This window comes from Barbus barbus (genome assembly GCF_936440315.1).
Source record: "Barbus barbus genome assembly, chromosome: 31".
Lineage (NCBI taxonomy): Eukaryota > Metazoa > Chordata > Actinopteri > Cypriniformes > Cyprinidae > Barbus > Barbus barbus.
This window is the reverse complement of record NC_136759.1, coordinates 18,747,184-18,770,964: the sequence shown is the minus strand read 5'-3', so window position 1 is coordinate 18,770,964 and position 23,781 is coordinate 18,747,184. Positions and strand designations below refer to the sequence as shown.

Below are 23,781 nucleotides of genomic sequence, written 5' to 3'. Positions count from 1 at the left end.
ATCAGAAATGAGAGAAAAAGCCCTTGGTGTTTAGCATACATAAAACTCACACAAAGAAATAAAGAGGAAGTCTAGTAAACATGTGATCAGATTGCATCAGGCATAGTCTGACGGTGTGGTTTTAGAAACATTATATTCCATTAGTTTGAAAAAAAAGCAGTGCTGGTCGGTGAGAAAATATGATCGGTGGAAGATGTTACACTTGTTTTGTGTGTGTTTTATCAATAGCTTCATATTAACTTGAATATTTGAAGCATAATCTTGTTTGCTGCACTTGTAGAGCTCTTTCCTGAGGGGGAGGGTGGTTCCTATGTTGTGTAAAATCACACCGTTTCATCAGCATATTACATATACTTAGAATCCAATATGAAGATGTGGTATTGTGTCGTATAAATATCATACGAGTGTAATTCAAAATCATGGCTAATTGCTAATTGTACATTAAGATGCTGATAAGTAAAACAATTATAGATCTTTTGATATATTATCAACCTGAAATGAGATTAGCGAATACAATGTCATATCAGACACTCTTTCTTCCGATGCTTGAATTAAACACTTTTGTCCCAGTCTCCCCTGAGTATTTGGTAGTTTGATAAACAGGAGGCCGCTCTCTTATTCTACTGAACATGATGCACACCAAATGGACTTGTTGTCTAGACAACCCAAACCTCAAACTCTCATTTGACACGCACAGAAGGAAGTGGGGGATGTGCACACACTTCTCTGTGATGTACAATGATAATGTGTGTTGTAAAAAACAAAACAAACATGATTTACAGACATCCTGTGATATGTAACTGGGTTTGGCTTTGGTGAAGTTTAGAAAGTTCTTATACTTTTCACATTTTCACATTTATTTAATTTGTCTAATAATAATGTCCAATTGTGTGTATATAGATGAACCACAGCAGAATTCTATATTTAGTTTAGTTTAATTTATGATCATTTCCACTGTGTCATTTCCAGCTCATCTCATGTAATGTATAATGTTCAATAGTGCTCTTAACGACTGTTATGAAAAATATTTTCAAACATTTTTGGAGCAAAATGGCCTTTTTCCTGCTTGCTAATTTCTTGGGTGCCAGTTCACAGTAACACTTTAGTATAGGGATCAGTTCTCGCTATTACCTTGCTGCTTATTAGCATGCCTATTATTAACATATTGTCTGTTTATTAATGCTTGCAAAAAATTAAACCTTAAAATAATTTGTTACCCCCGCTGACTTAAAATTTTTAGTTTATGCAACTAAAATATTCCTATTGTCTCTTAAATTAATATTGAGTAACTTACAATTTCAAGTTGACTAAACTAAAAATTTTAAGTCAGCAGGGTAACAAATTATTTTAAGTTGAAACAACTTTTTGGAACAATTTTATATTCTGCATGAACATGTTCTACGTCCCTAATCCTTCCCAACACTTCAACTTAACAACTGCCTTACTAACTATTAATGAGCAGCAAATTAAGAGTTTATTGAGGCAAAAGTCGTAGTTATTTTTTTCTTTTGAAATATAATATTTTATGATTGCACATTCGTGTCTGCGCCAAGGGTAAAACAATAAAAATCTACACATAAAAGGTATGCAAACATAGTCAAAATAAATAAAATTATAGCGCAGAGATGCCTAAACTAGGGCCCGCAGGCCAAAGTTGGCCCATAAAAAAAGTTTTTTTTATGCCATAAAAATAGCCGGAAAATGCCATCTTCATTTCTAATTTCTCTTTGTGTTTTAGTACTTTTTGTTCTATTTTTTAATTGAAATTTAGAGAACATACCAGAAGTGAATTAGATTCTTACTGTTCAAGAGGGGATGAGGAGATGCTTTCTACACCTATTTCTATACAAAACAAGATTAAGTCCTGAAATAGATACCATGGTATAGATAGCGTCTTTTCACTAACTGCATGAAAAGATGGGTATTATCCAGACAGGTTTAGATCAGGGTTAATTCAATTATCATCTTTGCCTTTAGTTTGTAAGACGAGCTAAATGCCTTCATTGTTGAGTCATTGAATACCCTTTTTTAATTTATGACGATTCAGTAAAAGATTTCAGACATAAAAAAGTCATTTAAGTTCCCATAAATTATGTCTGAACAGAAAATTTTTACATCACTATATCTTAGGGTATTGTATAGGCCTATAATCAAGCTATTGTGGCGTGCGAGAAAGTGGGATCTACCTACGGTCAAACCATTATAAATATGCCTACACTATGAGGACTGCATGACATTTTTAGGCAATTTAGAAATCCCTGCCAAGTCAGGATTTTAAGTGGAATCTAAATGTTGTATGACCCCAAATAAGCTATCTCAGAGTCACAACTAGATGGCGTAACTATTTCAAATCAGAGTCTGTAACTAGTGATCTGGGCTACATTTTTTTCACAGGTGTATTTAAATGTTACATTATGCTGTATATCCATGTATCAAAACCTTTATACAACGGCAATGAAATGTAACTTTTTTATTATGTTGTCAGTCACTTCATTTACTAACTGTTGTCATGTTTGCTTACAGCTCTAAAGGTGGAGAGCACATTATCCATTTGTTAGTGATAACTGATAATAACTGATAATATGTGCTATTTGAAAAGAAGAGAAAGTTTGTAATGGGTGGAGAACATGTTTGTCACCATGACTAGATTAGAGTAGATTGAACACACTAAATTATAATACATTCTAATAAAAATGAGTTTTATGGTCACTTGGTTTTGTGCAGTAAAACGTGAAAGAGAGGGTCATTGTGCTGTTTTAAAATGCACCTCCAAAGTATCCTATCATAAAATACATTGCCCTGTTCCTCAGCTGGACTGATCATTCAGGTGGATTTTTCCCCGATCCAAATACTAAGGATGCATGTGTTCTGTTTTTCTGTACTTGCTATTTTAGGCTTGCTTCAAGTGCAGGTAAGTGTGTTAAACTGTGTAAATGTCATCTTATTTATCAAAAAAACAGATTTACTGTGAAACCCGATGCTGCTGAATTTAGGTATTGTCCATCAATATATCATTTTAGATGTTAATTTTAGTAGCCTACTGTATATTATAGTGGAAGGCCTGCAAGAATAATGTTTACGAAGTGCAGCAAGATTTATGAGAATCTGATAATGAGAGTTGTTGATTTTGAATTGTAACACTGAAATTAATACAACATTATTGCAAAAAAACAATAATGTGGATAAGCAGATTTGAAAATATGAGAAAAAATAAAATATGTGGATAAGCAGATTTGAAACATGGAATGAAACACCTTTGAAGGTTTTAGATGTCCGGTTAAAATCTTCTTAACTGAATGACCTGAATATTGAAAACTTACATTGGTCATTGTTTGTTTTCATGTACATGTAAGTGCAATCAATTAAATGTGATTATATTTCAATATCAATATATTACACTACATATATAAAGTAGCTTGCAATAAGTCAACTTGGTTTGCTTTCAGATTGGTGCTATCAGTCTCAAGTACCTTGCAACAATCATTCATGCACAGGTGAGCACATGCCTTCAGTGTTTTAGATTAAATTATTACAGAAAATACAGTATTTTTCAAATGCTTGGGTGCATTAAATGCTCAAAATTGACAGTGAAGTCTTTGAATAATAATAAATGAATAAATAATCAGCACAACTGTTTTCAACACTGATACTAATAAGAAATGTTTCTTGAGCAGTAGATCAGTATATTAGAATGATTTCTGAAGGATCATGTGACACTGAAGACTGGAGTAATGATGCTGAAAATTCAGCTTTGATCACAGGAATAAATGCCATTTTAAAATATAGTCAAATAGAAAACAGTTATTTTACATTTTAACAAATCATACAGAATTTCTGTTTTTTTTTATGCATCCTTGATGAGCAAAATACACTTCTTTGAAAGACATTAAATAATCTAAACTTTTGAACAATAATTTATGATTGAACATAGCATGACTTTTTTTATAGGACCGGATGACTGGGCATCAGTAGCCGGAGCCTGTGGAAATACAAAACAGTCACCCATTAACATTGTAACAAAGAAAACTGTCTTTGACAGTCGTCTGAGCCCAGTGCAGTTTACAGGCTACCAAGATACAATCAATACTGTCATTACAAACAATGGACACACAGGTAAGTTACTCTTAAGTATAGCCTACATTTAAATGGTGAATATCCTTTACCCATTACTGGCAACTGTATATCAGTTTCACTTTATAAACCATTTTCGCCATGTATTTTATTATCTGTAGTGCAAGTTAATCTGCCAGACAGATCAGCAATTAGTGGAGCCAATTACAAAGCTCAACAGCTTCACCTGCACTGGGGCAAGAAAGGTGGCCCTGGATCAGAACATACTATAGATGGAGAGAAATATCCTATGGAGGTAACAGGCTATTGAGATATCATCTTATGAGATATCCATCTTAACATAAGAGCAGGCTCGTCCATTTGTACCTTGAGTGTGCATGGCTTCCGGTATCATCAGCTTCCTTCCAGACGTTTTAGCTGTACAAAAATAATCGCTTATGCTGCTTGATACTGCAAAGTGCTATTTGTTATCATACTATTTTAATTTATTAACGTATTCATAAACACTCTAGAAACACTCATAGCGCAAATAGTTACCAGTTACTGCACTTTGCAATTCTTCTAGGCTACTTGTTAGCAGCTAATAAATTGGAAATCGTGCAAATTTACATAGAAAATTGCTTTTTTAAGGTGGACAGACAGATTTTTATTCCTACACTTATCTGTGAATTGGTAAGAAACTAAGCATGCATTTGTATTTTGTATCTTTACAGCTTCACATTGTACATATAAAAGACAATTACGACTCTGTGGAACAAGCCATTGTTGACCCTTCAGGAGTTGCTGTTCTTGGATTTTTTTATGAGGTAAAACAACATTTTCTAAATGTTTGTTACTTGCAGATAATGAAACAGGATTTTATCACATGTATCTTATCTTACAGGAGTCACAAAGTGCCAATAAAAAATATGATGGCATCCTAAATTCTCTAAAAAATATTACACATCCTGGTAAGGTTATTTTATATACCTTCAGGCTTAATAAATATGTTAATTTATTGCTTTTTGTTTGATATACAGCAGTGTTATAGTCGCTCAAGGTCACAATATCTCTAATATGGGAGGAACCTGTTTGATAATGTGATATAATTCAAATAGACTATACTTAGAACAAAGAACGGGAACTTCATGACAACTTGTAAAACATCTTTTTTTAGGCACCAATGTAACACTGTCAGCTGTATCATTAGACATGCTTATTCTCCCCCATAATGAATTGGAGAGGTGCTTCCGCTACCAGGGGTCCCTCACCACACCAGGCTGCTCTGAAGCTGTGGTCTGGACAATATTTGAGAAAGCGATACCGCTCAGCAAGGCACAGGTAATTTGTTGTGCGTATAAACAAGTGAAACTTTAACACATCATAAGAACAAAAGAAAACCATTTTATCTTTGTCTTGCAGCTTTCTGCATTTTCAGACCTGGCGTTTTCTGATGGGACTGCCATGGTGAACACATACCGGCCTGTTCAGCTGCAGAATGGATGTGAAGTGTATCATTCTAGGAGTTATGTGTTTTGTGTTAGCACTGCTTTATTGGTCAGCTCTGTTTTCACATCCCTCTATATTCTCGCTGTCTAATTTATTAATTTATCTTTGGGGTTTTGCTCTGAAGAAAGTTATTTATCATTCATCATGGCAAGTAGTCAAACACGTCTGAGGTCTTCTCGAATTTCTCTGTCTGTATCTAATGAAAATTCATTCGAGAAAAATCATAATTTTGGCATCTATTGAACTTTCACTGAATGAAATGTTGTGAAAATCAACTCTGTTCCAAATTTTGCATGCAACCGCATAATATTCCCTGTTACAAGAATGTAGAATGCTTGATTTGTGGAACGTAAAAATTAACAAGTGCAAAAGGACATTGTATGACATTATACAGCATATAGAGGACATAGAGAAACATGGTTGCACGTGATATTATGAGACGATACTTTGAGAACTGGTCTTGGTGATTTTTATAATTCTAATGACTGTATTCTTGTTTTTCTGTATTTGTAAATGTTCAATCCAAATGATAAAACAATAAAAATAAATTTGACTAACAAACAAACAAATACATGGTTATACAATGATTGTTTGTTTGTTTCAATGTATAATGAATAACTAACCCTGCAAAATTTTACAGGCTGAACAATTTTACTACTGCAACTGTTACAGCCTTATGGGATAAGAGGGAAGTGTGTTCTCATTGGCCAAATTCTCAGAAGGCAGATTATTCATTGACATTACAAGTTGGGCGATTTCTTATTGGTATTAAAATACGGAGTGTCTATATACACTAAGTGCAAATGGCCGGCCTTGCTGGCAAAGGCTATTTACACTAACTCCGCCCACCAAGGTGTAATTGGGTTAGTCCACACTAAAAGAAGACGCCAATTCAGTATCAGTCTCTGTGGCATAAGGCACGAGTTCGAGTCCGCCTTTTGCTAACTTTTTTTCTCCCTTTTCAAATCTCATATCACACCAGAAAGGCATTTATTTCCAATAAAAATAAAGGAAATAATAATAAAAAAGTTAAAAATAAAAGTATCGGTAGGTGTAGGGAGGGCTTTATAGTCCCAATAAGGTGTCATCCATTTAATAATTGGAATTATACTCAATCCTTTATTATTACGTACTGTTTTATAATGTTCTACAATACTGAGGTGCAGATAATTGCCACTATTTGCAATAAGTAGTATAAATATCATAGTAGTATAATTAACAGTGTATAATTATAAGTATAATTAACATAGTGTTAATAGAATCTATAGCTATTTGCACTTAGTGTAAATAGCATATCGTTAAAAAATACTGCTATTTTCACTTGGTGTAAACAGAATCCATTGCTATTTGCACTTAGTGTAAATAGCATCTATCGTTAAAAATATGTGCAAATGGCCGCTGCCATTAAAATATCCGGCAACCGAAAGGAGAACTTGATAAAATTGATAAATCTGATAAATTGATAAAAGCGGGGAACGAGTTCTGTACGGGTGTGCTTGGGAGTGAGCAGGTTTGGACTGTAAAGTTTTGCTGGACCTGGCAACCCTGATCACTGTGACCACACAGTCAGCTGTCCAGTATTTGATCTTCGTGAGAGTATCAAGTAACATGGATCGCTGGAAAGGCAGGGTTGCTCTTGTTACTGGAGCTTCAGTGGGAATCGGAGCTGCAATCGCAAAGTCTCTTGTCCGGCATGGCGTGAAGGTGGTCGGCTGTGCCAGAAATGTGGAACAAATTGAGGTAATTAATTATACACCTACGAGGAGTAAATCGTAAAAATAAATAAGTAAATAAAAAAATCATGTGAGGAAATCGCAGGTATACGTAGCACCTCGCACGAGATAGTCCACAGCCTGTTTTGGTCAAGTAACTGAATAATAGTCTATTATTCTCATGTTTATGAAATCTGCATGTTTTCTTGGGAAACAAAAGGGGGCATTCAATTAAGTTGAGATTTTATGCCATCTCTGGCGTCATTTGCAAGTGTTTTGGATGGAAACGTCTGCTAAAATAAATAAATGTAAATAATGTATATCCTGAAGCCGTGAACAAAGCGTCTATCCCTCTGTAGCAAAAATGTCAAAAATTATTAAATAAATTGGCTAGCTCACTAAAAATAAATATTCTGTCAATGTTTACTTGCTTTTAAGTTGTTCATAACCTTCTTTTGTTGAACATAAACAAAGAATATGGCCTACAACGTTGTTTGACGGACCCCATTGAAAAAAACATTGGAAGTCAAATGATCCATCAACTGTTTAGTTACATTTTTCAAAATATGTTCAACTGAAGATTTTCAACATGAGGGGAAGTAAATGATGATATAATTTTCATTTTGGGGTGAACTATCCCTATATACAAGAATGATGCAGTGTGTATTGCATTCTGACATATTATGATACAAGAGCGTTAGCAATTTTTTTATATGCCAAGTGTTTTTGAGCTTTGTACCCTTCATGAAATGTGAATCTCAAAGTACTCTTTCCTTTAACAGAAATTGGCAGCAGAATGTGTCAGTAGTAGATTCAGCGGCATTCTGATCCCAATGTGATCTGTCTGTTGAGGACGACATGTTATCAATGTTCTCCTGGATCAAAGGTCAACATCAGGGCATTGACGTGTGCATTAATAATGCTGGTTTGGCTCTCCGAGGGCCTCTACTGAGCGGGAAAACAAGTAGCTGGAGGACTATAATGGATGTATGTAACTCAAATAAGCAGTTTTCCTTATCGGACATGCAGAATGAGTCATGGCCAAATGTTCACATTTTGCAGGTGAATGTCATTGCCCTGTCTGTGTGCACCCATGAGGCTTACCAGTCCATGAAAGAAAGAAAAGTTGATGATGGTCATATCATTAATATCAACAGGTACAGGTGTATTTTATTGCACCTTTGTTCTGTGTACACAGTTTCCTGTCTATGTTCAGACACAAAAGCATTCAGTGTCTTAAAATACATGTTTTTAGTATTTGTGGGCACCGAGTCATCAACAATGGTGATGCACACTTCTACACTGCCAGCAAATATGCAGTGACGGCTCTCACAGAAGGTTTGAGGCAAGAGTTACGAGAGGCCAAAACCCATATACGTGCCACAGTAAGAGCAGGAGGCTCAAGATGTGCTTCTGTTGAACACTTTATTTATGTAATATGATTACTGCATGCAAGACTTGTTGGTACTAAGTGTGCTCTTTCTTTAACAGTGTATTCCTCCTGGTTTAGTGGAGACAGAATTTGCCTACTGGCTCTTTAGCGAAAACCCAGAACTAGCTGTTGCTACCTACAAACGTGTAAAGGTATAGACAAATTCTGATTCCTTACTATACAATATGTTGATGGTCATCATTTATGTGTTTAAATATCATATTTTCAGTGCCTACAAGCAGTTGACATTGCAAACGCAGTGGTGTATGTCCTGAGTGCTCCTCCTCATGTTCAAGTAAGCGATTATCCATCATGTTTGCTGTCACTTAATCAGTGTTTTGATTATGAGAAGAATGGGATATTTTGGTGAAAAGAATTTGTCAGAGATTAGAACAATTGCTGTTCTTTGTTGGTTTATACTGATGTAGAATCAACTTGAGCAGCATTGGAAAATATCTGCATTGTATTTTTTTAGGTAATATCGTGATTTAATGGCTGAATTGTTTAATATAATATATTTTTTCCTTCCTTTTGTGTAGATTGCTGACATTGAAATCATGCCAGTGGAGCAGTCAATGTAACAGGATGAAGCATCTCGACACACTGTGACAGTGATGAAGTACAGAATTTTAAGTACAAAAATAAATAAATTGATAAAATAATTATTGTTCAATTTACTAGTACATTTACAAATAATAGTACATTTCATGTACATTTTTTGTACACCTGGTGCTGTTTTACTTAAATGTAAAAAAAAAAATCAGCCTTGCAAAATGCGCAATTACTGTCATTTATTTTGCTCGACATATTAATAAACAATTACAAAGAATCAGTGCTGACTTTAGCTCTGAATTTGCAGCTCTGCATTAATAGTTTACATTGCATCAGTGGTTTTAATCAAACTTCATGATTAAGTTATTGACTTCCGTAAAACACAAAAGTATAACACTTAATTTACTTCTGAAGACTTGATCTGGTGCAGTGTTTTATGACATGCGTTTATGATGCTTTTGTGTTGATCCTTATTCACTTTCATTATAAGAACAGCAAGGATATTCTTCAAACATTTACCTCTGTTTCATGGATAAAAGAAAATCATGTGCATTTAAACTGATATTTTTGAATTGCCATGTATATCCATGCTGGTATATCCATAACTAGACCCAGTTTTCACTTTTGATAAATTGTATTTTTATTCCTAAAGTGTGGGTCTGGTTTTTCTGGTTCCCTCTGAAATCAAGGGTGACATCTATTAAATATTGAAACGTAAACTACTGCCATCATTATCATGCCAAGTGTGGAAAACAATACCTTAATAAATTATCTTGTCAAGCATGGTTGAAGTTAGTAAAAGAGTCTGACACCTTGTTTTCCTCCTAAAACATATAGTAATGAAAGGTATTGATAAACAAGTGTTACCTTTCTGTGTATTTATAGTGTAAATGACAATCATTCAACTGATTTTTGCACTTGCTTTCAATTTAATACTCTATAGCTGCTCACGGCCCAAAGTTTCCTCCTCATGCATGATTGGAATGTCAAGGAAAACTGCCTAGCAACCAGAAATGTTCAGCCCTGAGTATAAAATGTGTGTTAATGCTGTGTGGGAAGCATTGTTTTGCCATTAAAATATTCTACTTAAATATGTAAAGCTCATTAACATCACCTTGCTTTAAACCAAACACAATCAGATTAGTTATTTTGCCACTTTTCATACTTTTTACCCGCTTGACATTCAGTGGGGTTCCTCTGTGGTCTTAGATGACCTGACACGTCTCATCTCAGCATGCGGGCAGAATGTGCAGTTACTCAGCAAAAGCCTCTTGTTCTCATGGGAACATGGTCCTGCCCTCTTAACCCCATTTCCATGATCGTAACAGCACGAAACGCTGCGGAATCAATCATGAATTGTCTTTCATGCTTTGTAAGTGAGACTATTGTACTGTTTTTGGAATGTATATTATTTCATAATGTCTACACCCTCTGAATGCAGGATTATTATTCCATGTCTGGGAACCAGAGAGCTGGTATGAGACTCCACATTGTTTTCACACACTTGTTCTGAAACTGCTGAGTACAGCGGGGTCACGGAGGAGGAAGTTGGTGTGATGCAAAATGGTGTGATGTTCAGGCCATAATATGAATAAATTTGGGTGTTCCCTCATTTGAATAAAGGAAATCCCACACTGGGCTCCCTTGAGTAGTGTATATTTCAAGAGAACATGTTTGAAAACCCTGTTGAAACGCATATATTTTCAGTGGCCCCAATTTAATAGTTCAAATCCTGATTAGGAGGTCAGATTCCCCAAACCCCATAATTCACATACTGATAAATGATGCATGTCCAAACCTCTACGTTAAGAAATTCCTACTTAATATGCATTATTGTAACACCGTGGCTTGAATGCAAAGGCCTTGCTTTCTAACAAGAACATGTGAGGGTCAGCTGATAGGAGATTTGAGTCCAGTGTTACAATACTCATTTAATGTCGGATGGTGGGTGAGGTACCTAAAGCAGATTATCCTTTGAGAAGAATGTGACCCTTTCTGCTTAAGTCCACTGGCAAAGGCCTAAAAAGGCCAAAGCCTGTGCAAGAGCAAAGACTATCAAAAATGAACTCAGTGCACTACAGATACATGGCTAGGGGTTTTTTTTTTATACAGAAGGGCAAATGCTGTAAATAATCAGGTAACCTGGAGGAACACTTAACTTTTAGTTTATTAAACACAAAACCCATACTGTGAAGAAGAAGAATGTTTGCTCAAATCATGCTATGGAAGGACCACCAGTGCTCTTATTTACTTTATTCAGCAATCATGTCGAGAAACACATACTTCATAAAATTGATCCAATCTTTCAGTCTACCATCAACGGAGCTATAAAAACAGAGAAGGTAAAAACATGCTGCTTATTAAAACAATATCATATGGCAGCCTAGAAGATATAAAAACCATTTGTTCGCACCATGCGGAGCTTCTCGAGTTTCATTCTCTCTTAACTTTTCCACGCTTTTCTCGATTCCCTCGCTTCTTGCTTCTCCTCATTTTTGTGTTCCTAGGTCTGCGGGTTGCCATGGATGGAGTGTTAGTCTGTAGGAGAGGAAACATTGGTGCTGTGTTCATCTCAGGATCCTTCAACTGAAACTCTGTGTCCTTTTCGATCAGAGTCGGGAGGGGTGTCGTGTCTGCATCGTCAGGCAAAACGGCTTCATAGCAGATTTTGATTACACGCCTTCCTTTGTTCTTTCTACCATTTGAGTCCTTCAAGCTTTCGTTTGGGTTTTCAAGTCGGTCCAATCCCAGTCGCTTTAGTACTTCGGTTGACCCAACAGTTGCAGAACCTGTGAACAATGGTGGATCCTGAGAGCTGAAATCACGAGGAGGTTCTTCTGTAGAGGAAGCAATGATTTTCCTCATTCTCTTTCTTCCTTCTCTCTGCCTCAAACTTGGCCTTTGGGTTCTAACAATGGGTGTTTTTTGTGTAGTAGTGACTACAAGTCCCTTTTCTTCTGTATGCATTGTACTTTGCATCACCTCGTTTCTTACAGCGTCAGTTGGACTTTCGGGTGTTGACGTTATAAGGCTAACACCTTCGGACGGACTAGTCGAGAGAGTTTCTTCCTTGGCTTCTGTGGAAGGGTTGTTTTTTCTTTGCTTTTTCTTTCTGGCTCTTTGTCTCAGCTTAGCTCTGGTCTTATCATGGACAGCTGGGGAAATGTGAGCTGTAGGTGAGGTGGAGACTAACTCTGTGTTGTTTGCTTGTCTGTGCTGTAGAATCTCTGGTTCTTTATCTGTTTTTATCGAGGTGGTAATAGTTACGACATCCTGACTATCATTCACTGCCCTCTGAGGATCATCTCTCATCATCTTATTAGAATTTCCCTCAGAGTCTAGCTCGCTTTTCATGAAATTGTTTTCTTTTATGCTAAACCGATTAATCTTCGCTGCTTCCTCCGCAAAGTTGTTCTTACCCATGACCTCCTCTGATTGACCGGTCGATGGCGCTCCGGTCGTTCCTTCATCGACCTTTAACACGGCGTCAAGTTTTTTATTCTTCTTCCTGCCTTTACCCTTTCCTCGTTTCTTCTTGTTCTCTTTTTTCTTCTTGCTGGAATTTTTCTTCTTCTTCTCTGATGTCTGAGTTTCTCCTTTACCTGTGTCTGCGGATGAGCTTTGAGAGGTGGAGACTGTGGCGAGCACTTTAATGAAATCCTCTGCAGCTGTCACCACGTTTGTGAGCGAGGGCTCTTCAGGGGCGGCGGGCTTTGATTCAGAGAATGATGATTGTGTTGTGCTTTCAGAGGTTGCTGTGTTCTGCTTTTTTTCGTCTGATTGTTTAGGAGGAGCGATTGTCAATACATCAATGACATCAATGCCTCCAAAGTCATAAGGGATTGATTCTTTTATGACTGCGACAGAAACTCTGTCATACTTTTTACACCTTTATGATGGAGGGAAAAGTAAAAACTGCATTAATTTGGCTATTAATTTGGGTACTGTAGACTGTACGCCAGAGTATAAGGAAGGAATTAGATTGAATCACATAGAATTTGATACTTACACCCCATACCAGTGACGCTCAACACACTGCTCTTCAAATGAAAACTCAAAGCAAGGAGCTTCGATCACATTAAAGAAGGCTTGTCCAACCACTCGGGATGAAGTGTCATTGACAAGTCGCAGGCATTCCTTTAAGCTGTAAAATGCAGATGTAAACGTATAAATGTTCATTAGCTTAAATAGATTTGGAGATGATTTCAAAATGTCTGTTTTTTCAGCATTTAGATTTGATTGCAGGTCTAACATCAGTTTTAAAAAAAAAACATACTGCAAAAATTGGTAACCTGCTGCAAACATTAACTTGACTTTTTTCTACCTGAAGCCTTAAATTTAGTTATCCTCATAATGTTTCAATGAAAAATTATTTTCAGTAAAAATGAATTGGTGTTGATTGTTGTAACATCTCCAAATGAAGCACGTGTTAATGTTTTGTAACTGACAAATATCAAGAAAATTTGTAGGTTAGAATGCAGTTTTTTTTTTTGCATAATTGTCAAGTTTTTCCATCATTTTAGTCACATTTTAGAATAAAATAAAAACACAAAAATTCTCATAAGTGCCTCACACTTGATATAAGGTTGTAAAAACGGCATATAGACAACAGTGAGATTATTTTTTGAGCGTTTGAAGTAGTTTTAAATGGAGTATTGCATATCATGCCGCTGAAGGCTGCTGTCATACTTTCATATCTGGACCACATCAAACTTACGCATTGTCGCAGTCGCAGTGGCTAAGGGAGTGCCATTTAAAGTTGGTGTATCCATAATTGGAGGAGAACGCATGGATGACATATGGGCAGTGATCGTGGACGCGGCAACATTTGTCGGTCTCTTCGAATTCGCCTGAGGGGGGGAAAAAAACACATGCACAAAATGCCTAAACACCTGCTACAGTATGAGAATGAAAAATAATAGGCTACTCAAGTCAGTGAATTAAAGTCAACTCACCTAACTGATCATAATGATCTGCGATGTTTCCTGCACCACACCAAAGTGTCCCGGGATAAGTGAAGCCTCGCTTGGCTCGCGTCTTTTTATTGTTCGCTGCATCGGAGTTCGGCTCTTTAGCTTGTTTTGTTGTCGTGATCACGTTCCTGTCGCCTTTAGATTTCAGTTTGTTACAGTTCGCCTTCGCTTCGGACACCCTAGTCAAACTCATCTCCAAATCGGAGCTCATTTGGTGTCTTAGCCCAAGTCTGCACACGTGCATGAAGGATTTAACCTGCATTTCGTTTTGGATCACAGAGCAGTCGACCAGTCGGCCCTCAGAGTCATGCACTGAGCGAACCTCTTCAGCCCCATCGGTAACCTGATGGAGGTGATACTCTCCCACAACCGAACTTTTGGCGCAAATAGTGTTGTTGAGCATGTAAAAGAGCTCTTTGCTCTCTTTTTCTGCATCTAAAGCTTGGCTTAAGAATTCGCCTTTAACAAAGTTCCTGTCTAGATAAGACAGAAACACAAAAAACACGGACCACATCGCGGCGGGCGGCACTTTCAGCACCACGGAGTCTCAGACAGCACCGCAGCCTCTCCTGTCCAACTAGTACCGGCTTCTCTCACCGGCTGCTGGGGGTATTAATATATTGCCGGTCAATAATGGGAGGGGTCTGTCATTTAATTAACCCTTTCCTCCTCCAATGAACTTGAATACCCTTATGTGCATCTGTTTCCTCCTTCTGGCGTCCCTGTGGCAAATGAACAATGTGCAATGATTTCCAGTGGATTCTCATTTCCAGTGGACCTTATATATTTGCAAAAGGCAAATTCGTGTTTCTCTGATTTGCGAGAGGGAAATGTTGCAAGGCGAAAGCTGACAAACAAAAGGGTTGTTTTTAATTCCTTATTAAAGTAAATCAGTGCTTTGTTGAAACCACATTTTGTATTAATATTATTTTTTATTACATTTTGACAATAGAAGACATGGGATTACAGTTAAAGCACATAAAACAGAATTACACGTAGCACATTTAAGGCAAATTTAGGTATGGATTCTACAAAGACGTTCCAAACTAAAGATTAGAGATCGCATAGCCTATATAGTCTAGTCTAACAATGTCAAAGTAAGCACAAAAGTCCGATTACAAGCAATTTCTAAATACGAGCATTATTCATCCATTTGTTATTTCACAAATATCACAAACGTTGGTATTTTGTTTAAAACATCTTTGAGTTAAGGTGACTGTGCTAGGGGAGCTGAAACATTAGAACATACTTAAATAAATGACTTTCCACCCCCTCGAAGTCACCTCACAGAGTAAAAACAATAGCCCACAAACTTTACATCATGTCTACAAATAGGCTACAATAGGACTATAGCATATTTTTCTTTTAAAATTAATTACTATTTAAAATGTAGGTTCTTTTTAATCAAGCCGTGTTTGTTGTGTGCACGCGCGCCGGAATTTGTAATCCTACATAATGAATGTAGGGTGTAATGGATATGTGTGTTTTGACCGCCAGTAACCCCATCTCTCCCCACACCTCGAGATTTACTTTGGTGACGCATCAAGGAGGAGGTTCCTTTGGCGCTTTGCATAGTAACAAGAGATGGGGTGATTCTTCCGACCCAACGAGATTGGGCATTCTAATTTGACAAAAGGAATGGGTAGTGACCTAATTTGGAACAGTGGGCTTTTTCAATGCAGACCAATGAAGATCTACATGTAGTTACTGAAAATCAGTGTATTTTCCTATGGTTACATGGATCTTAACTTTGGGACTTTAACAGATGCAGGCGCCAGTAAAGTGAAAAAGAGTCATTTGAGAAGAGAACACACGTTTGTCCTTGACCATATGTAAATAAATTTGCAATTGTTCGTGGATATTGCTTTCAAGCAATTAAATATGTAGCTTTCCAGTGCTGTATTTCTAAGAAAAATATCATATGATTGAAATTGTCCATCCCAGATTAAATTTATTTTAACTCATTTTTATTTATTAACATAGGCTATTTAACAATTGGCACAACATTGCTGAAAGGGGTAGGCTATAACGAACTAACAAAATAACCAAACAAATCAGGTATTGGGTATGTGCAAGTCCAAAAGCTAAATATTTATGGTCGGCTTTCAAAGAGCCCCCAATGAGTCCAACAATGGGCTTTGACAAAGAAATCGGATTGATGGGGGAGGAAACAAATGATGTAAAATCATCAGAGGCAACATGCGACATTGTTGGAAAATCAAGCCGATGTAGTATTTATTTAATACTCATTAAAAACTTTTGCCAGGATATTAATCACTGCGTGACTTCATTACAGCACACTGTAATTTAGAAAAAATGTTTTTGATCTGCAATAGCACATCATCAGTTCTTGGAGCATAAATCTGAAATAGCCTACTACAGCCTGAGGTGTGAAAACATAAAACGTTGCATGTGTTCATGATATCTGATGTACAGAGGAATCCAAATCCTAAATTGCACATGATTTTCGGATATAGGCTAAGGAACCCTATTTCCATATTATATTAAACAATGAAATAAATGAGTCAGCTGCTCAATCAACAGGCCACTATGAGAAATCTATGCAGAAAATAAAACGGCCAAATAAAAACGACCAAAAGATTCAATAATAAAATGGTGCATATAATTTCGATCTTTTATGGATTGTATTTATGTACTGTACAGGCGAATCCTGCATAATGAGGCGCAATTCAATGGAAACATACGGTGGCCGAGAGAGCTCAACGGGCTGCAACTTCAGAAAACACATGCAAATAAACTAGAAAAAGCACTAGCAAATCAAGAAAACATCTTCAACAGTTGGACAGTAGGTGGTGCAAATGCTCACAACACAAACAAATAAATTTCATTTGCAGTGCGTTTCTCTTTTTTTTTTTTTTGGCTGTGTTGTGAGCATTTCCAGCATGTGCGTTGTAAAATTGAGGAAGTTGTTTTCTTCACTTGCAGGTATTTTTTTCTATTTGCAGCGCATTGAGCTCTCTCGTGCGATATTGCAAATTTTGGTATAGATCTGATACTGAGTACAGGGCCAGTATCACCGATACCAATACTTGTCATTTAAAAAAAAAAACATAAATTTAAATGACCAAAAACAATTAAAAAAATTAACAAAACTAATGTTGATATGACTAATATTTTATTCACCTTAAAGCTATGGATATTATTTGCCTTTCTAAAAGGACTTTGCAGGCAGAGGAGCCCAGAACATGAAAGTATTAAACAGTTTCATGTTAAGTATTAACATGGCTTAATAAATTGAGAAGTAATATTAAAAGACAAAACTCAGTATACACCTTATTAATGTTTCAAACTAGATATACAAGTAAGCAGATGTGCCCAGAATATGAAAGCAACGCTCAAAGTTTTCGCATTATGCATTTTTCTCCTATAAAAAAACATTATAAAGAAAAGTTTAACATAAGTGGCTTATTGAATGAAGACATTGATATGAAAAATAACTATTAAACCATAACTCGTTTATTATCGAAAGGATTTTAGTATGTTATGTATGTACTGTATTTTCTGTTTGTTTTATACATACTGTAATATTTGTTTGTTATTATCGCAATAAATAAAAAAAACTGTGATATGAAAAGGCCAAATTCGGTATACTTTATAAAAATATACAGGCCTACTATGTATGTAAGCAGATGAACCCAGAACATGAATGCAACACGCTGAATTTCGTTTTCTCTAATTGCAATATAAAAACATTTAATATGGTGTAATTAATGGAGGAAGACAAAGACCGAATAAATAAATAAAGACTAAATTCGGTATACAGCTTGTAAATAAAATATAATATGTCTAGAATATGCAAATATGCTAAACAACATGTTAAGCATTTTACTTCCATAGAAAACCGTTATAATGAACATTTAAAGTGTCTTAAGAAATCATTTTAAAAATCTAAACTCAGTACACACCTTACAGTGAGCTGTATAAAAGGACAAATTCGGTATACAGGTATAATATGCACTATGTGAAGGATTTCCTTCCTCTCCTTTTCATTTCTTTAGTAGCTCAGAGTTCTGTTCGATCTGTCTCTGTATCCACTCGCCTCGGAGCCACTGACACGTGATGGAATGACCACCAAACACAGCGTAGCAGGAGAGGAGCAGCACACCAGATGTGAAAAGAGCACCATATACCCACAGATATGTCTACATTTGTTGTATGTATTAAGCAATGTTATTAAGTGTATAAAAAAAATAACCTAAAGTATCGATCTTATCAGGCTAGTATCGATCCGATACCAATACCAACATTGGTATGGATACTGCCGATATAAGGATCTATACGCCCACCCCTAAACAGACTCCTGGCACCTTGCACATAAAGACGCCTATTGTCTGCTTAGGCTTTTTTCCCCTTCTTTTTTTTTTTTTTTAAATTGGTTTCCCTATATATTTTTTCCATGGTAGTTAGCCTACTGCCGTTCATTCAGCAATTAATAAAAAAATCTATCTGAGGGTTGTCCCCCCTAAAAAATATGATTAAAAACCATGCTGTGTATTGTAGGCATGTTTTATTCACTTAAACATCGGATGAAGTTATTATTTTCTCTTTAAAATCTGCCATGATTTTTAAATGTTTTATTTCACTGTTTATGCAAATAAAAAATGCATAGTGTTAATTTTATTTGTTGGCTTTTGTCATAAATCTTGGTATCAGTACTTTTTTTATATTTCCAGTAAATTTTAACAATGCCGTATATAACAGTTTGGTCCAAACAGCTTGATACATTATTTAAGAGATTTAAGTATTGTATAAAATTGGTAGCTCTCAGACACTTTCATTTTTGTGTATACAGAGGAAAGTTAGACGAAATGTACGCCCCTGTAGGGGATAAATACAGTTTGTACAGTATAAAAACTATTACTTCTAGGCCTATGGAATGGAATTATTTCTTCTTCATGTGGCGGATAGTTCAGGGGCGTAGATCCCACACTTTTTCGGGCAAGTGTGTTGGTTTTCAAAAGCTGGTGTGAATAGATATAGATTTAAATTCAAAGAGACATGATAGTCTGTGCATGACCTATTCGGACCCAGAATAAGGCGAGATGAACATCACAGAGCGCTAAACACTCATTACATGCAGTGTATGCTTCATTCATACTCCTCACCGGAGGACGCTCTCCTGCAGAAAGTTGTACCAGGAAATCCCTAATATGGACAAAAGCGCCCAGCTATGGCTGTATGAAAACAGTTGTTTTTACAGAAAAACAGAACCGTTTGGAAACACGAAGACATTAAACATGCAATTGCGACAATATATGATTTATTTGTGTTTTTCAAGTAATCTCCAGGTAATAAATAAAGTATATGAACAATGCAGTGCTAATTGACATAGCATTTATTACAGTATAGAAACTATTCTGCCTTATTATGTGATAAAAAAAAAAATTGTAGTATATAAACAAATCATTTTTATTGGTTATTGTCCAGCAGTGTATCTGATTTCTAAGCCAATTAAAAGCTAGAAATAAGAGAAAAATTAAAGTTGCCTATATACACTAACAGACAAAAGTTTTTGAACAGTAAGATTGTTAATGTGTTTTAAAGAGTTCTCTTCTGCTCACCAAGCCTGCATTATTTGATCCAAAGTACAGTCAAATTTTGAAATATTTTTACTGTTTAAAATAACTGTTTTCTACATATATATATATATATATATATATATATATATATATATATATATATATATATATATATATATATATATATATATATATATATTATTTTAATATATATTTTAAAATGTAATTTGTTTAAAAGATTTCAAAGGAAAATTTTTAGCATCATTACTCCAAGTCACACAATCCTTCAGAAATCATTCCGATATTCTGATTTGCTGCTCAAAAAACACGTATTATTATTATGATATTGAAAACAGCCGAGTATATTTTTTTTAAGGTTTCTTTGATGAATAGAAAAGTCAGAAGAACAGCATTTTTCTGAAATAGAAATCTTTTGTAAGATTATAAATGTCTTTATCATCCTTGCTAAATAAAAGTATTAATTTCTATCATTTATTTTCCAACATATATATATATACATACATATACTGACTCTAAGCTTTTGAATGGTATAGTGTATAATGTTAATTAATATACTTTAAAATATAATTTAATTCAGTGATGCAAATCTGATTTTTTATCAGCTGTTACTCCAGTTTTCAGAGTCATATGATCCTTCAGAAATCATTCTAACATATTGATTTATTATCAGTGTTGTTGAAAAAAACAGCATATGCTAGTTTGGTATGTTTTGAAGCTGGGATGCTGGTTTATGCTGGTCTTTTGCTGGTTTATGCTGGTCATGTGCTGGTCTTAAGATGGTCAGACCATTTTAGGACCAGCTTAAACCAGCCCAAACCAGCATCCCATGCTTCAAAACATACCTATACCAGCATAAGCTGTTTTTTTCAACAGGGTTTTGCTGGTTTTTTTTGGAACCTGTGACATTTTGTTCACAATTCTTTTATGAATAGAAAGCTGAAAAAACTGCATTGATAATAAATCAAGATATTGGAATGATTTCTGAAGGATTATGTCACACTGAAGACTGGCTTAAAGGCTGATAAAAATTAATTTGCATCACTGAAATAAATTACATAAAAAAAAACATATTTTGAACGGCAGTTGTGTGTGTGTGTGTATATAAATTTTATCTAAATATCTATACATCTAAATAAAAATAGACTATATTCAGTATATGATCCAAAGTAGCGAGTAACTAACTACTTCAGTAGTTTTTTATCCGAAACTTTTTTACTCTTACTCAAGTAACTATTCAGACTATTACTTTTACTTTTACTTGAGTAAATATTTCTACAAGTACTTTTACATTTACTTGAGTACAGTTTTTGGGTACTCTACCCACCTCTGTTCGCAGGGCACTTACGGTTGAATAGAACAAACGTCGTACGTGATAACAAATAAATGAAATGTGCAGAGTGGGGGCGCGAAGACTGGGATTGGGAAACACTGGGTTAAGCGATTACTCTGGGAGACATGAGAACACCCACTTTACACTACTTGCTCTGACTCCAAATACACGCTGTTACCGGGGTGAGTTTTCAGAAGTCTTTCCAGAATGGATGTTTTAGCAGTCTCCCAAAAGAGAGAAGAGGGCTGGTACTTGTCTCTTATGGCACCAAACACAAAGGGTCCAAAGTTTGCATGGCTTGATCCATCAAGACTCTATTGCAATTCACAGGTAAACAATCAATCTTGTTGCACGTCAAACATTACCTAGTAGGCCAATGTGTAAGGAATAATTGACGACGGGCCGTTGAATTATTAGAAAAATAATGCACACCCGAGGTGGTGATGCGGCCACGACGCGAAGCGGAGTGGCCGTTACACCTCGGGTGTGCATTATTTTTCTAATAATTCAACGGTCCGGAGTCAATTATTCCGCTTATACTACGGTTGCCACACCTCAAGACATATATCAGATTATATATTTCAAGGGATTCGTCCGGTTTTTCTACTTAAATCGCTATTGTGAGTAGGATTATTTCTTCCGCATCTCATCCAACGACTCTTTTGCTAGTTCCAAAACGTCATTTTAAAGCTGGCAATGGAGGCTTGAGCCGTTGATAGCAGACTAATGCAGTTAATAATGAAGTTATTAGAAAGAGAGCGAGAGACACAGAGAAAGAGAAACAGAGAGAGAGAGAGAGAGAGAGAGAGAGAGAGAGAGAGCTTGTATGAATTAGGCTACCTCTGTGTGTCCCTCAACAGTGTTCTGAAGCACCGTCTCTAAACTGTAAGTCTGCTTTAAGATGCAGCGCTGTTATTACCTCGCTAGTGAGAAATGTCATGTGTAGCCTTTAAGTTGCTTCACTAGGCTAACTGATAAAATCGTCAGGGCAGCGCTGACAACGATGCGAAGTGATATGGAACTGTAATGCGGTCAAGAAAGCTGCCTGGAACTACGTTCGCCGTGCGTTTCCCTGAAAATAATTGCACACCTCAGAACGTTCGTCAGCCAATCAGATTCAAGCATTCAACGGCCCCGTAGTATAATATTAAATAACCTAGCTTTAAAACTATGCATCTTGATGTCTGAAAAAAAAGGACATGTTATGGATTTTCTAGTCTCTGCTCACTGTTTTCTGTCACTCTTGGCTGATCCAGGCACTGTCAGATTGCGTAAAAGATCTTCTCAAACCATTCCAGAATGAGCCCATTGACCTGGTGGCTGGAATAGATGCCATGGGCTTCATCCTCGGTATAAAACTTGTATAAATCGCTTTTGTAGCTGGTGTCAGTCTGAACTCATGAGACAGTATTTTTAGATCAGTTCACATGTTGCAGTGTATATAACACCTCTGCAAACAGGCTAAACATAGCCTAGAGTTGGATATAAACTTAGGGACCATCTCTAAAGCCCGACTTAATGAAATGTAAACTTAAATGATATTGCCTATGAAAAATCGATTATATGCATTGTGGGTTTTATTTTTTACTTTCTCCTGCAATTTCAGGGTCAGCTGTGGCCAAAACTTTAGGGAAAGGATTTTTGGCCATTCGAAAAGCAGGACACTTATGTGTTCAAACTCTCACTCAGGACTACAGCGACTACTCTGGACGAGAGAAACTGATGGAAGTGCGTGTTGACGTGTTAAAGCCAGGTACTGATGTATGTAAGCTCATATATTGTCACAATGATGGTTGATAACGTTGTTGAAGGCGATATTGGAATGGAATGGAAAAGGGCATTTAAAATTGAAAGTTAAAAGACACTTCAATCAAATGAATTTTTACTTGTAAAGTTTGCAGTGATTTATACGTTTTCAATCAGCTCAGATGTCCTATCTTACTACATGATCCCATTGTACTGCATAATGATTGCAGAACCATGTGTATTCAAATGTTTTTAATAACACATCTACTTCTTAGTAAGACAAAAAATGGGAAATTATAGGTATGTTATGATGTACTTCAGGTCTGCGGGTTCTTATAGTAGACCAGTGGATTGAGACTGGAGGAACTATGAGAGCAGCTATCAAACTGGCGGAGAATCAAGGAGCTACTGTTATAGGTAAGCATAAAACGGCTAATATAATAAAAGCAAAGAAATGTTTTGAGAGATTTTGAACTTATCCACTGCCCCTCTCCACCCGAAACCTTTATATCATTCTTTGACGTTGATTCTCCCTTTAGAGAGCTATTAACATAATGTAACTGAAGTATGACTGATGAGAGTTATAATTGTTGCTGCAAGATACAACACCAGGGATTTGGACAGCTTCTTTCTGTGAGAGGGTGGCATAGCTCCTGTTCACTTATCAGATTAAGATGGTAAAATTAGTGCTATTATTTTTCTATTCTTTGTAGGTATTGCTGCTGTGGCCATTGAAAACAGTGAGGGAGGAAAATGGCTAAAGGAAAACTATAAATATTCCCACTGCATTCCAAATGAGCTGCAATCTCAGATAGACAGTCAATACCTGGAGTCTTTTAAGAACTTTAGTGGTTAAATGTTAAGAAATCAGGGAAAAAATATGAATGTGAAATTTGAAGTTCTAAGGGAGAACGTC

At 36.1% G+C, this 23,781-nt stretch overlaps 3 protein-coding genes and 1 pseudogene across 4 annotated transcripts; 3 read left to right on the top strand and 1 right to left on the bottom strand.

Annotated features, from left to right (window-relative positions):
* Positions 1-2,332: 2,332 nt before the first annotated feature.
* LOC306851733 (carbonic anhydrase 4-like) lies at positions 2,333-5,649 on the top strand (the record flags this gene model as incomplete). Its single annotated transcript, XM_079388171.1, has 9 exons — positions 2,333-2,337; positions 2,895-2,911; positions 3,447-3,494; positions 3,949-4,113; positions 4,233-4,366; positions 4,785-4,877; positions 4,955-5,021; positions 5,228-5,391; positions 5,473-5,649. 9 exons carry the CDS (start codon positions 2,333-2,335, stop codon positions 5,647-5,649), a joined length of 870 nt encoding a protein of 289 aa, XP_079244297.1.
* A 1,518-nt stretch (positions 5,650-7,167) lies between these two features.
* LOC306851732 (dehydrogenase/reductase SDR family member 11-like) lies at positions 7,168-10,037 on the top strand (annotated as a pseudogene). Its single transcript has 7 exons — positions 7,168-7,299; positions 8,054-8,258; positions 8,334-8,428; positions 8,527-8,656; positions 8,763-8,855; positions 8,933-8,998; positions 9,243-10,037. The product of its transcript is annotated as a dehydrogenase/reductase SDR family member 11-like (transcript).
* Positions 10,038-11,494: 1,457 nt separating this feature from the next.
* On the bottom strand, positions 11,495-14,816 carry proca1 (protein interacting with cyclin A1). Its single transcript, XM_079387139.1, has 4 exons — positions 14,211-14,816; positions 13,973-14,105; positions 13,265-13,399; positions 11,495-13,144 (listed from the first exon to the last, which is right to left on the bottom strand). Exons 1-4 carry the CDS (start codon positions 14,740-14,742, stop codon positions 11,689-11,691), a joined length of 2,256 nt encoding a protein of 751 aa, XP_079243265.1. The 5' UTR covers positions 14,743-14,816; the 3' UTR covers positions 11,495-11,688.
* A 6,510-nt stretch (positions 14,817-21,326) lies between these two features.
* LOC306851731 (adenine phosphoribosyltransferase) lies at positions 21,327-23,721 on the top strand (the record flags this gene model as incomplete). The annotated part of the gene is made up of 5 exons (XM_079388170.1): positions 21,327-21,449; positions 22,376-22,469; positions 22,726-22,872; positions 23,187-23,282; positions 23,579-23,721. 5 exons carry the CDS (start codon positions 21,327-21,329, stop codon positions 23,719-23,721), a joined length of 603 nt encoding a protein of 200 aa, XP_079244296.1.
* Positions 23,722-23,781: the final 60 nt, after the last annotated feature.

Coding starts and splice junctions, on each gene's coding strand:
- proca1 (XM_079387139.1), bottom strand. CDS start 14,742: ATGTGGTCCGTGTTTTTTGTGTTTCTGTCTTATCTAGACAGGAACTTT. Junction 14,106..14,210: donor AGATCATTATGATCAGTTAG/GTGAGTTGACTT, acceptor TCCCCCCCTCAG/GCGAATTCGAAGAGACCGAC. Junction 13,145..13,264: donor GAGCGTCACTGGTATGGGGT/GTAAGTATCAAA, acceptor TCCATCATAAAG/GTGTAAAAAGTATGACAGAG.